At 40.0% G+C, this 14,538-nt stretch overlaps 2 protein-coding genes across 3 annotated transcripts in view; one reads left to right on the plus strand and one right to left on the minus strand.

Moving 5' to 3' along the window:
• Positions 1 to 513: 513 nt before the first annotated feature.
• LOC148429359 (uncharacterized) lies at positions 514 to 3,701 on the minus strand. The gene is made up of 3 exons (XM_088423963.1): positions 3,446 to 3,701; positions 3,214 to 3,345; positions 514 to 1,670 (listed from the first exon to the last, which is right to left on the minus strand). The coding sequence occupies exons 1-3, from the start codon at positions 3,615 to 3,617 to the stop codon at positions 880 to 882; spliced, it is 1,095 nt and encodes a 364-aa protein (XP_088280089.1). The 5' UTR covers positions 3,618 to 3,701; the 3' UTR covers positions 514 to 879.
• Positions 3,702 to 5,621: 1,920 nt separating this feature from the next.
• Positions 5,622 to 14,538, plus strand: part of atosb (atos homolog b) — a 30,954-nt gene continuing 22,037 nt past the window's right edge. For both annotated transcript variants that reach the window (XM_088433485.1, XM_088433503.1), the window contains exon 1: positions 5,622 to 5,980. The gene's annotated coding sequence lies outside the window, so the exon portion shown is untranslated. The remainder of the gene's footprint in view (positions 5,981 to 14,538) is intronic.

Consider the following 14,538-nt stretch of genomic DNA (forward strand, 5'->3'; position numbering starts at 1 on the left):
TTCAAATGATCCTAAATTCTTCCAAGCGTTTTTTTTAACACTCCTCCTCATCAGCAGTTGTTTACGGTATTTGGGTCACGGTAGTCCTTTTCATTCGAATAATAAAGATGTACAAGTGAACTTCCAGAAGCAATAGGAAGTCCACCATGTTTTCCACTTGTACAGAAATTCTGGAAGGTACGTGTTGTAGAAAATCCGCGCAAACTCGCGGTGTGGTTCCCGAAATAACCTCATTTGACATGCGGAGCTCGTGGACACATCAAGCTTAAGGAAAAAAGTAATAAAGATGAAAGATGGTTGAAGCAAAGTTTATTCTGCAATGATGTATTATGTTTATTATGCACATTATGCAAAAAATTGATGTGTGAAAATGAATGTTTATTGTAGATTTGGCAATTTCTTTTTTTCTTAACCCTTTCAGGCTCAAATTAAGTTTTTTTTTTTCAAACTTCTAAAAAAAAAAGCCTCAATGTGAAATACCCGGGGGACTCATTGTTGCAAATTTGCAAGGCCTGCCTGGAGAGGGTTTTTTAATGTTGGTTTTGATTTTAACGTCAGTCAGATTGTAGATTGCACAACACGTTTTTTATGTTTACGTCCAAGACATAGATTCGCTATTGTGAAAAGTCCCCTGTTGTCTACAAATTCTGGCTGCAAACATGATTTTTTTGTAGAGGAGTTCTACTGTAGAATCATTCCATTTTAAGAACCATCCTTGAATTGTGTCACCCCACTAGCAAGGTATGATTTTTTTTTTTCAAATTATTAGAGATGCACACCTCTGAAAAACAACATCAGCAAACAACGCGACTGAACAACCAACCAAATTACACACTTAATTTTCTTTCACGCGAGACAACAAAATAATTCCGCAGGGCATCAAGTGTCCAAGCATCCGGCCTCCTCGAGCGAACTTTCCACCGTGTGTACCCTCCTCCTGTGGATGCCCAAGTTGCTGTTGGCGCGAAACCTTCTCCCGCAAATGTCACACACGTACGGCTTCTCTCCCGTGTGCACCATCACGTGCCTTTTCAGTACCGACAGGTCGCCGAAGCTTCTGCCGCACGTGTTGCAGAGGAAGGGCTTCTCCCCGGTGTGGACCATGACGTGTCTCTTGAGGATGGACAGCTGCGTGAACCTCTTGCCGCACGTGTTGCAGGGGTACGGCTTCTCTCCCGTGTGGGTTCTGGCGTGCGTGATGACTTCGTGCGTGTTCCTGAAATGCTTCCCGCAGGTTTTGCAGGCGTACGGCCTCTCGTCCGTGTGGATCATTGAGTGCCTTTTCAGGTTGGACATCTGGTTAAAACCCTTGCCGCACGTCTTGCAAGAGTAGGGCTTCACTCCGGTGTGAGTCATCATGTGTCTCTTTAGCTTGCATCGGAAACCAAACGCTTTCCCGCAATAGTCGCATCTGAAAGACTTCCTGTTCATCTCGACGTGTATGTTGACGTTCTCCAACGGATTTTCTATGGGACTGGAGCACGCGGCGGCATCCCTTCCCTGGCAATGCTCATCAACAACAGGGATGGATAGAAAAGTATTCAGGTCTTCTCCCTCGTGACTTGTGCCGGGTTCCTCCTTAATCTGAGGAATCTCTGGTTCTTCTTGCTCTTGCCAAAATTGATGCTGGTCACCAAGAAGCTGCCCTTCGCTCTTATCGCATTGTATTTCTGTAGAGTGCACAAAGACCAAAGCGAAGAGCATTATTAGTGTATTGCAAATTAGTGTGTTTCAAAGAGATGAGAGTTTTCCAATAAACTGGAACTGAGGGCAAAATACTGGAAAGTATATTTAATCATAAGTAGAAACATGTACATAAATGGGTGAAAAATTACTGGGATGAGTACCATCCATATATACAGTTTATTCATATAAAATCCAAGCTATTAAAGCTTACTTATGGGATATCTCAAGGGTCTGTAATAGGTCTTAAATTATTCATATTAATGATATATGCATTCTAAAATATTTAAATACTGTACAGTTCATATGTAGTGACTTCACACATATGATTAAAAATTTATACCTATTTTTTCAATGATTAAAACAATATCAGTGACGCGGCTCAGGAACCATGGTTACGAGTGAATCCCCCACGCGCCACTACACTACACAAGTCCCACTTTAACCTTGCTTTCTCCTACTCTGTGAAGTGAGGTGAAAGATTTCTAAAGAGTATTGAATCCATCTGAGGGGCCAGGTATTTTGTCACTGGCTGCCACCTGAAAATGACATTGCAGTGGCTGAAAGCTCATGCAACAACCAATCAAGATTCATCTGTTTTCTGAGCTAGGTCATACGATATTGGCAAGCTGAGCCATGATTGGCTGTTATCTGAACCCTGAGTAGCTGTGGTGTCATTTTCAGAGGTAAAATGTTTCCCTAGAGATGGATAAAAATGAGTGGATTTTACTGCCTAACCCTTGTGCACACTTTGCAAACTATGCACATTGCATTTTTTTCCTAGATTTATAAATGCTTTTAAAGGTGTGATAGTTATTTATGAATATTTTTTTCCTTCAACCACTCAAATTGTTCAGTGGCATCAGTTCTATCCATACATATGTAGGTTACATTTATTAACATCCACAAAAAAAAAAAATTGAAAAATGGTATGGTCTGTCTTTGTAGTCTGTGATATGACGATGACACTAAGACACAGCCAGTAACTGGTCACTACCGCCACCTACTGTCTTGAGGTGAAACAAGTCAACAAAGAATGTTCTGTTTGCTGACATAGTTTTACAGCTCAATGAAAGGTTGCAAAAAAATTGCAGGAAAATCATTGTCATAAATCCTATTAAAACGCATCTCAATAAGTGTAATTATAATGGTTGATTTGGTCCAAAATCTGGACAATGATTATTGTTGTACAAAAAAATCTCGCACATCTAGCTGCAATCACATATAAGTGTCTCAATCATTGCAATTTGAAATTTTACATATTCTAATCATCTGCTGGAAATCTCAGCTCCGGAGTGTTTATTCCCCCCATTGATTGTATTATATCATTACAAAAAAAAGGAATTTCCATAATTTGTAACATAATGCCACAAGGGTTAATTCATTCTGCACAAACTCAATATTAATCACAATGTCATGCTTAGACTAGTGGGAATGCGTTGAACATATTATTGTCAAGAAATGTTGAGGGTTAGCTTCCTTTATCAGGTCACAGGTGGGCAAATTGCCCAGTTGGCCTGCTTTACACACCTAAATGTAATTCGTGCTTGGAGACTCTATCCAGTTGAGCTTCTGGTTCATCTCGGTCCACACACGACTCTTCGTCTTGCTTATAAAGCTGCTGCGCAGTGCCAAGCTGCTCATCGTCTACACGTTGGACCTCTGCAGGCACAGACAATAGTGAAGACGAAACTCAGTCAAGAAGGTCTCTTTACTAGTTATGCTAACTAACACGTTGCAGTAAATGAAGGCTTTGGCGTACCTATCCTGTGTAACTTTATTTGAGGGCTGTTGAGGGTGTCCACCATTCGACGCTGACGCTGTAGCTCCTCTTGGTACTCCGCGATGGTTCTTTCGAATACGCCAAATATTTCCTCAGCAGCAGCAGTGAGTCGCTCGTTGACAAAGTGTCTTAAATACTGTACGGACGTCATGTTTGCTTTACTTTAAGCGGACGCCGGGCGCAGAACCGTTGATCATGAACGTGTGTTTATTTCCGCTTTAGCACAACGAAGTGCTTCCGGTGATGTTGGATTTGTTTCCTGGTTCACTTTAGCTCGGTCAATATATTCTGTATTGTGTTGTAGTTTTCTTAACATTACAAGTTTACAAATGGTCAAAAATTCTAAAAACTACGCTTGTCTGTTTTATTTCCGAGCCATTGCTCTCTTTTAATAAAGATATAATTTTGTAGTTATTGTCATTTTCTTAATTTTGTTTAAAATTGTAAAAAATGTAATTTACACTTGCCTTTTAATTTTCAAGCCATTGTTCAGCTATAGTAAAGAACGTCATTTTGTTTTAAATATTCATTATTATTTCAGTGCACTGCCATATTTTGATTTTAGTGTTTTTGTAGTACAGTACATGTACCTGTTGCAAAGTTATACTAAAGTTAAGAGTCTTTGCTCAAAGATACATGCAAGCACAAAATATTTTTATTATTAATGTTGCTCATCATGATAAACCAACTGTGTTGCATCAGTCTCATTGGAACATCAAATTTAAAAACAAGCATAAACATGGAAGAAATCCGAAAAAAAAAGACTTGAGCAATTAGCTTAGTGGTATAACTCCTGCTCTACAGTGCACTATTGTTGCTCTTCCCATCCCCTAAATTTTGATTATGACCCTTATTTTCTGATTTATCTGGTTACATTACTTACTGTGTGGTGAAGACAACGGCAGATGGCGCCATACACTGCATTTCCAAGAATAAAACGAAAACAAGTTGTTAACGTGTACTGTGCACAGAAAAAAGAAATGGAGGTTTCAGAATGAGTGTTGCTTTCTGTTTTCGGACTATTTACATGAATTTATTTATGGTTTTAAAAGAATTGAATTACTCAATGTTTTGTTATGCGTCTGTAAATGTTGGTAATTGTTACATCACTTTTTAGTGAGTCATACTCTAGTTTGTTGAAGCTATGCATCAAATATCCAATTACTACAGATACTAGAGATTCCCCGTTTTCTGTTATTCAAGACTGGAATTGTGCACTTCACCCTAAAAAATAATGTCACTGCATTTTGTTATGATGTTATGATCTACGAAGATATATGGTATTCGGCGATGATGGTTAGGCTGAAAAAAAAAGTCAAGTTTTTTGTTTGTTTGTGGTTTATGTTCAGGCTAATGGCTCCAGTGTCCCCACACACTAATCTCATAATCATTTTAACAGATCATGAAATGATCACTTACAGGCTTTCAAGCAAATTACAGGCACAATACATATAATTTTCCATTCGTTTGGGTCTGTGGTGGCTCTACTGTTTAGTGGGTCATTAATTTAAGGTGCTGGAAATAGAGATCACGAGTGTATCATTATATCTGCATGTAAACCACGGTATAAACAAACATGGCTGCTATATTAATGAAACATTCAACATTGCAATCGCAGGCCATCGTTAGTTGGACAAGTCCTTTTCACAGCTGACGATCAGTTTGACTGCCCGCAGTTCACGCTACAGCTGCAATTGGGGATAACGTCTATTTTTAGCTCCGTGACAACATGGCTATGGCCTACCCTATTCGGTCCAAAATGAGGAAAGGAAGAGCGTCAGCACGTTCCCGTGACGATGGATTTAATGATTGACGTAAGTGTTTCGACCGCAGCTTGAAATCAGACCTGTGAAAATGTGACGTTCCCTGTTTTTAACAAAAGCGGTCATAGAATTGTTGTTGCTTCTCTAGGATTTTATTGACCACAGCTACGAAGTGAAGACCTGGCCTGCGAGGGTAGAACAAACGCACGTGTACTGGGCGTTTCTTTAGTGGATCCCACGTCCAATCACATTGCAGTATTTTTTAACAAATCTGCATATTTGGAACCAGGCGTACACTCGATATTTTCATTGGCTGCGGTGACTAAAAACAGCCAATCGAGTAAATGACAAGCGCTCAGCTGGAAGCGAGGCCCCACCTTTTATGTATTAAGTAGTAAACCCCGGAAACGTCGCCGTTTAAAGGCACAGGGGAGAAATCACAGGCAGAAAGGTTGGAACAACGAAAACAGCTGCGAGCACTTAGAAAACAGACAGCACATAAGAAGACGACTAATGTGCGAAGAATAGACTTGGAGAAAGACTGTAACAAGAAAGCGGTAGGAGGGGTATTTAGGGCATTTGACGCCTATTTTTGTGGCTTCTCACTCGATTTTGGCCCAGTACGATTCTCGAACCTACCCAGATTCCATTAAAGCGAGCAACGCGACTAAAATCTACCTTAAGAACCAAACGACACGTCAGTGGAGGTCGCCAGGCTGGCATTTTCCTTTCTGAGTGGGCAATTTTCCCGGTAAGTACTCTTCATCGTTTTTTTTTCACTAGCTAGCTCTCTCATTTTTGTGTGTGCCAACTTTAAATTTAGCGTTGTATGCGCTGGAAACTGCCTGATGTTCTTGAATTATTTTTGTTTGCCATCGTGACACGCTGGTCACTATTTGTCATGTATTTACCCGATTAATTTATACCTTGAGTATAAGAATGCCTGGAATCCAGCCCGAACCAGTTGATGGCCCTGACAGCAGCTTGCTGGGCGGAGGGGGCGTTCCCCTGCTTTGTCTCCCTCACTGTCTTTATGTGTGCAGTCTGCGGTGGATCGGGACAAAGTGGTAGTAATCCAAGTGCATTCAATGTTTGGTTGCATTTCATCCAATTCTATATGTGGCTTGTCAATATGCAGTTAAAACACATGCACGTGCCATTTTTAGCCTTTTTTTTTCCTCAGGCAGATGGATGAAGCAATTATCCCTGGCATTTACCTCAGTGGGTAGAGTGGTGATGATTACTGTGAGGGGGGATCTTGCACATGGGGATTACATGCGGTGCTCGGATACATTGGTGCAATAGAGAGTAGTGAGTCCTGGCAGTGATATAATGCTCACATGCTCAGCAGGGTCATCCCTTGTCCTGACAAGCAGAGCATGGTGGCATTGACGTGTTCATGAGCTCAATGAAGTGCCACTCACCACTTTGCCTCAGCCATACAATGTGCATGCACTCAGTGCTAAGCTACATGTACGAAGAGGATGGATTTCATCTTGCATCTGCAAGTCGACATCTTTCCCAAAGCCCACTCTCCCCACCTTTCTGTCTGGGAGAAACCAGTGGGCTTTGTCCTCAGCTGAGTGTGACGTCATGTGCATCTTAGCCATCAGCCAGAGGGCGAGGTACATGTCGATCTGTAGGGTTAGGAGGGTCTGGCCTGTGCAAAATTGATTTTACAAAAATGTATTTATTGCAAAACAAACCACAATACAGAGTAAGATTAATGTGGAAGCTAGTCCATCAATCCATTTTCTCTGCCACACCACATGTCCTCATTGTGATTGCAGGTAAGCTTGAGTCAAACCCAACTGACTTTGGTAAAAAAATAAAATAAGATAAAAAGCAGGGTTACGCCCTGGACTGAGAATGCAATAGAACAGTGATTCTCAGTTGGGGGTACTTGTATCCCTGGGGGTATGTGAAGGCACTTCAGGGGGCAGGTAAGATTTTAACAAGGTATCTGCAGGTTTCAGCAAATACAATTCAATGCTTTTTTGGTGCCATTACATGAACAGTACACTTTCAAATTAAGAGCAAATGATTCGGAACATGTTGTAACTTATTGTTAAATTGTATTATAAGGACATCCTTTGCAAATCCTTGTATGCCTTTCTTTTTTTAAGGGGTAGGGTTGGGATATGGATGGGAATTGCCACATGATGCAATTTTCCAGGAGACGTTAGATATGATCTCAGATGTTACACCATCTCCAGAATTGCCGACCAAAATATGCCCTAAGCATACTACTCCAATGTAGTTGGAAAGTTGAATATATCGGAAATTGTCAGACACTACTCTGTTTTAAGTTGTTTTTGTTCATTCTAAAATGCTTTGTGTTGGCCACCTGGCTGAAAAAATATTTCACAGTGAGAGCGGCACAGTGGCAGACTGGTTATGATGTCCGCCTCACAATTTGGAAGGCTAGGGTTCGCTTCCAGCTCTGGCCTTCCTGTGTGGAGTTTGTTTGTTCTCCCCATGCCTGTTTTTTTTCCCCCCAGGTACTCTGCTTTTCTTCCACATTTTTGAAAACATGCCTAGCAGGTAGGTGTATTGGACACTCAAAATTTGGCGTGTGTGTGAATAGATGTTTATGTGAGCCTTGCAACCAGCCAACTGGCAACCAGTTGAGGGTGTACCTCGCCTACTACCCCAAGACAGCTGGGATAGGCTCCATTACGGCTGCGACCCTAGTCAGGATAAGCAGCTAAGAACATGGATGAAATTTAAACAAAAAATAAAATAATAACTGCATTAGTAGATATACATTACACCTCTGGACAATTCAGAGTTTTACATGTAGAAGGAGTACACAGAGAAATCCAGGGCAAGAACATAGAGCAGATGTAGATTAGAAAGTGAACTTTGAAGCTGTGAGTCAGAATTGCTAACCACTAGGTACTAACAAAATTAAGAGTACAGTATTATTTTGAAATACGATTTAATCAGATGTTTTTTGACTGGAAATATTTCTGGAAATAAAATTCGTAAGTGTAGGTTAGTGATAAACCACAGCATGTTTTTACAGTTTGTCCCAATTTGGGATCCCGAAATCAATTGTAAACCTGGGACAGTAATGTAAAACATAAACACCCCAGCATGTGACAATAATCATTTCAGAAAAGGTTTCCATGCTCTCAAGGTTACTTTTTAGACGATAAAAATTTAGACATTACAGGAGGTGTTCAAGTCCCATGTGATGTCACACATGACTATCTGAACTAACGAAGACTTTTGTGTTTTTGCTAGACGCATTTTTCCCCTGAAATGGTTAGCCCTTGGCATTAGTTTAGCTATGACCCTAATGTATGAGAAATTAATGTAGAAAATGGTGTATGGATATGAAATGTGTTTGGTCTGAAGCAATGCCGTAACAAGTAGCCGCCGACGGTTCTTCACATATTCAATACGCATCACGGAGCCATCAAGATCTTGTTTGGCCGTTTGCGTACTACTGTACATCATGAGCAATGTGTAGCTGATTACCAGGCAAGCCTGTTAGAGTCCTCTGCCTCTCATGTATAATAGACAACCGTCTTGCCTGCGATTAAGCTGGAGCTCATTGATCCACGTGCAGGTCAGTTGCAGTCCGAATTGTGGGCCACAATTCATCCGGTGTACAGAAAACACCAATGGCATTGAATGTAGAACTGCTAAACTTATCTGGCATTCATATGTGCCTGTGCTCTTTGTAGGTCTGAAGCTATTTTAAAATGCTCTGAGCTGATGAGAGTTTTTCAGCACTCCAGTGTGTCGCCGCAGGATTTAATGTCAGAGATTACGTGTGATTATTCGGGTTAGATCCAGTACTCAACAGTGCTGTATTGATCCCCTCTGTGTATATGAAAGAATGACATGTGTGCGTTGTACTCGCTCTGTGATTAGAGTTTTAATACCTCAGACAATCAAGAGATATTGATCTGTAAGGGGTCATTTTAACATTTCGATAAAAGGAGTGTCTCGCCAATGTGTTTTTCTTTTACCAGTCAATATAACCAGTCTTTGTTAATCAATGGATTCCTAATGATTTGTTTCTGATGCTGTTTTGCCATGACTTTAACAGAATTGGTTCTACTGGCTTTGGTTTGGAAGTGTTGTTCTTCCCCTTTCAAAATAATACACTGGTAAAGCCATGAAAACCAACCAGCATTGAACATGTAATATGTTTCATTTTATTCCAAAGGAGATATTGGCAGCTAAAACACAGTCCGCTAAAGTAGACTGGAGTGTAATACTGCCATTTCCAGCATGTACTCAGGTCCATGAATATTAGGAAAAAATTGGAACGGCTGTTCAGCCATTTCCGGGCCAGGTGGGCATGTATGGCTGCCAATGGAGCTCGTTCCCTTGTACTTATTGATGCGACTGCTGAAAGAAGCAGCACGATGAATTCTGAAGTGCCTCAGGTAATATATGCTCACATTCAGCCAAATGCTTCAGAATTCATTGGACGGCGCTTCACAGCATGAAGGGACAATGACCCATAGCGTATGTTAAAATCTACCAGAGATTTTTTTTTTTTTCAGTTAAATAAGTGATTTCAAATTTAAACTGAAGATGAAACCAAACAAAAATTGCCCCAAGAACAAGCAGAAATGGAAATAGCTGCAGTAATGACCTGGCAACAAGTCTGGCAGTCAAGCACATATTGTTTGTTTCATCAAATCCCACCATAGGGGTGTAGGATTGATGTCCTAATATTTGTGGTTTATGTTTATTTTGGTAATTTCTAGCAGTGTATCCTAAAATGGCATGGTGTTGATGAATATGCTCTACCGGTGAGCAACCAGCAGTAGTGGCATATGTCACCCATATGGTATTGGCTCGACATAGTTGGAACCCTAGTGGACCAGGTACTTGAAATGGAATGGAATGATCACGGAAAAATCTGTAGATATGTTTTCGATTTGGGATGTTCGATACAATAGTATTGATCATCGTCCCGATGTAAATTGTCAGACGTAGGGACACTTTAACGTAAAGACGGATGACAGCACTTATTTAGCGAACTGTGAACTAGCGCTGGTACTTGGTCACAGTACTGGTTCATCGCTATTTTCAGCTAATCAAATTCACATGGAATGATTGATCCTTAAAACAAATCATTCTCATTTCTAATCAATGATCTTGTTACTCATGCTCATTACCTTAACAGTATCTCTTCCTGGCACGCAGCAAAAAGTAGCTGCATAGATTACTGACTAAAAAGACCCATTCAATCACCCCAAATGGCTTTTGTCCTCCAATGTCACAAAACGCAGAACGTGTGGGTCGAGATGAAAATCTATGCATTATATAGGTCACCGTGGAGCTTATCGAGCTTAGACCTTTTCAGTCTCTGGCCGTGTCCCTCTCATCCTCTACCTCCTCCCCGTGCCCATTCTCCCGTACTCTGCTCCTTACTGTGGCTTTTATTCATAGTCTTATTCACAGTCCTCCATTTTGACTGCATGTACTTTCACAGAACACGTATTGTATTGTTCGCCCTTTTTTAAAAACATGCATAAGACTAGCATAAACAGACAAAGACAATGCGAATTCAACATCATTTTGCAACGTTTTTCATTCAAATGAATGTATGGTTAAGCTTTGGATACAAAGTATGATTAAATCTTTTGTCCTACAAAAGAGCTTTAAAGCTGTGCTTGGTGTATGCGTGTTTCTTTTCTACACTTAAAGCCAAAGTGGAGTGAGTGCTGCTTAAATTGCATGCACACAGTAAAGAAGAAAAGCACAGCCTTCAAGCTGTTTGTGCATCTTGAGGGAATATCTCAAGCCTGTATTTTTGTATGCTCGTTTTGTGCGTTGCATTAGTGTATTTTTGTACAAATGTTTATATTTGTGTCGTTTGCCCGGTTGGTCACCAGAAGGACTGCGAAAGTAACTCTGCTGATATGCTGCTTTACCCCTGATGTCTATTGTTCTTGGCAGGTTTATTTTCATTTTGGAACAACAACCTATTCACATCTGCTCCTCTAAATGCAATATCTTCACTTGACAATTATGGCTTGTCATATCAAATTAGAGATAGACAATTGTTTTTTGTTTTGTTTTTTCAGTTGTCATAATTTACTGAATTATTAATCAAGGTCAATAACCAATGTTTGGAGATGATATTCATTTTCTGTAAAAAGGAAGATATTGTCAAAAAAAAGCGACAAAAACCTCCCAACTCCTTTTTTAAATGACTATAAGCTTGTTTATTGCACAACTTTTCTGATTTGCATAATGTTGATTATTCCATCATCCCGTCCATTTTTATAGCTGCTTATCCTCACAAGGGTAGCAGACTTGCTGGTGCCTATCCCAGCTGATTTTGGGCAGAAGTCGGTGGACACCCTGAAGCGGTTGCCAGCCAATTGCAGGGCACATAGAAACAAACCATTCATGCACACAATCACACCTAAGGACAGTTTAATGTGTCCAATACGCCTGCCATACATGTTTTTGGAGTGTGGGAGGAAGCTGGAGTGCCCAGACAGAACACACAGGCTCAGGGAGAGCACACAGGAAGGCCGGAGCCAGCTGGATTCAAACCCAGATCCCTTAACTGTGAGGACGACATTGCTAAACTAAATTTAGCAATGTGGCTTCATGTTCCAATTAATTGTCAGTTAATTTGAAAAAAAAAAAATACTGTTTCATTACAGTTCCCATTTAAAAAAAAATAAATAAAAACATTAAATTTGATGAGATGATACCTTTAGAACCCCTGTTAAATTCTCATGTACCCTTGGAAGTGGCTTCTCGTAACTGCAGGAGTATTTCTACCACCATATGAGGACCATAGTTTTAGACAACTAACATTTTTGTTATAAAACGTTAACAAAGGGGAGCCCCCAGGATCATCGGCATACAATAGTTTTCAACAGTATTTATAGTTGTCCAGAATTTCAAAATAAGAGATTTGATGAAATTTCACTTCTCCTGCTTTTCAAACAATCGCAAAAGGTGCAGTTTTCCCAGCGTCAGCAGTCTCTTTTAAAGTTAATGGATATTTTAAATAGATTGATCTCATAAGTCATCTCAGTTTTAAATTGATAATAATAAATAATTGTCCATTATGTTTTTTAAAAAGGCTGATGCCGATTACTTATAATACTTTTATAAAATTGTCTTTGTCAAAAATGGTTTTTGAAAATAAGATTTGACCAAGATTTGTATTTTTTACTAATATTGCAACATTCATTTTGAAGGGTTAGGGCTGATGATTTTCTTAGCATTTTAAACTTAATCTAGGTACTGTTTGCTTTTAGTAATGTATGTATGTACAGTTTTTTTTAACATTTACTATGCAGTAATGTACCTTTTAATTATTTGGCTTGATAGCTTTAAGACATCTAGTTTGCGTCACACAACCAGGTGTGTTCACCAAGTTGTCCACAGCTCATTTTTCTTGCTCGAAAGTTTTGCCTTCAGGCACAAAAATAAGCTGCAACTTCAGCAGCATTAATTCTTTTAACTGCTTCTTAAGGACTGTGTGTTTGTTTTTGTGTGTTCACTGATCTCAGGATTAACCCTTGCATGGCCTCTCCCTGCACTTCATTCTAACTCCGCCCACCCGTTTGCCTATGGTGTTTCCTATTGTATGTTAGCATTAAGATTGAGGCTGTTAATGTGTAATTATTTTTGTTTCATGTTTATTTTCACAACCTTCAGCCGAGAGTGATAATGAACAGCTCGACAACTTTTTGGAAGAATATTTACTAATGTTATCACCCAAGCTGCCGTTTGTTGTAAAGTGAGTCGAGTCACCTGCCACTGTTCAACGCTTATATCTCGGGTTTGTGCCAGCAAATCAAAGCAAATAATTGGACAATCAATAGCTCTTATCTTGAAAGACTTTTAAATTGGGTTGCACATATCTCAAGCCACCACTGTACTTGCTTTCTTCTCCATGTCGACAATGCGTGATTCAACACTGACATACTGTCACAATCTTTCTGGTTCGTGACTCATTTCCCTCTGACTAGTCGACACTGCTAAAGAAAGATCATTTTTAAGGTTTTGTGACAAGGTTCAGTTGAGATGCCAAAGGGGATTGAGGAATGGCAAGACACTTGAGCCACTAACAAACATTGGCAGAGAAGGTGAAGCAGAAGCGTTAAGGACCTAAAAACATGATGGTGAAGAGGTGGAGAGAGGCGGCTCTATTTTCTGTCCTTCATGAATAGGCAGCGTATTTCTGTGGAACATTCCATCCTCTGAGCTGGGCCGGCCTGTCACCAAAGATTCAGAGTGCCACACTCCTCCCCATCGCTGCGTTTCCTCCTCTGAGTGTCTCACTGAGTTTCTACTGCTCCATATCAGTCATACCATATCAGGTGTTCTTTTTCTCCCCCTCACCATTTTTTCTACCTCATATTGCTGTTGTAATGTGAGCAAGTATTTGAACGATTTGTCCCCTGTGGGTGGAAGGATTTAATACAGTGGAAACCTCTAAGACCGACCACAATCTGTTCCATAAAATAATGGAAATTTTTTAATGGTCAAACTGTGGGTACCAGTTATTCTTGTGTAGGCTATATGATTTTAAAGACTCTGGCAAATGAATTTAGATATACTTCTAAATACATGTATAAGCAAATACATGTATTTAGCAAACACATTTTTGAGCAAAGACTGAGAACGTGTTCATACTGAATTGTGAAGGTATAGTGTTGAACTGTTTTTCACTATTTCCGTCTTATTTTTCAAATTAAAAAAAAAAGGGGGGAGTGGCTAAACAGTGTCTAGTGATACGTGTGTCCCCCCCACCTCACCAAATGCGATCATAAACTATTTGGTGCAATTGCAAGTTACTTAGTTGGCATGCAGCCAGTTAGCAAGCCTGTGTCTCGATATTGCATGTTCTCCCGATAACTCAATTTAAATTCCTGAGTTGAGCAGATGACAACAATGATGAGTCCGACGGCCAAAAGGGCACCAGAAATCTGCTAGCCTGCAAGCTAGCTGGTGGCAAGTGCCTCTTACCTGTGACTATTTCAACCACCAGAGGCATTGAGCTGATAGTTTTCCATTTCTCAAAACTATTGGGATATATAGGCATAGGAAAGATGCAAGGCAAAGTAGTGTAATTATTTATTTATTTGCAGTGGGTCGGCCTACTTGACCACAGCGTTTGAGGGTGGAGACAAAGTTTATATTCCCCCCCTTCATTTCACATAGAATTATTATATACAGTAATATCAATTTAGTCTTCACTGTCTTCGTTCCACAATGCATTGGTAAAATGCAGGTAAAACTATGTAGTGTCCCTTAATTAGTGACAATTTGCATGAAGACAACATCTTTCTTTTAAAGACTTGT

This window comes from Hippichthys cyanospilos, chromosome 1, assembly GCF_059441005.1.
Source record: "Hippichthys cyanospilos isolate Australia breed blue-spotted pipefish chromosome 1, RoL_Hcya_1.0, whole genome shotgun sequence".
Classification (NCBI taxonomy): Eukaryota; Metazoa; Chordata; class Actinopteri; order Syngnathiformes; family Syngnathidae; genus Hippichthys; species Hippichthys cyanospilos.

Coding starts and splice junctions, on each gene's coding strand:
- LOC148429359 (XM_088423963.1), bottom strand. CDS start 3,617: ATGACGTCCGTACAGTATTTAAGACACTTTGTCAACGAGCGACTCACT. Junction 3,346..3,445: donor AATAAAGTTACACAGGATAG/GTACGCCAAAGC, acceptor CTGTGCCTGCAG/AGGTCCAACGTGTAGACGAT. Junction 1,671..3,213: donor CAAGCACGAATTACATTTAG/GTGTGTAAAGCA, acceptor TGCACTCTACAG/AAATACAATGCGATAAGAGC.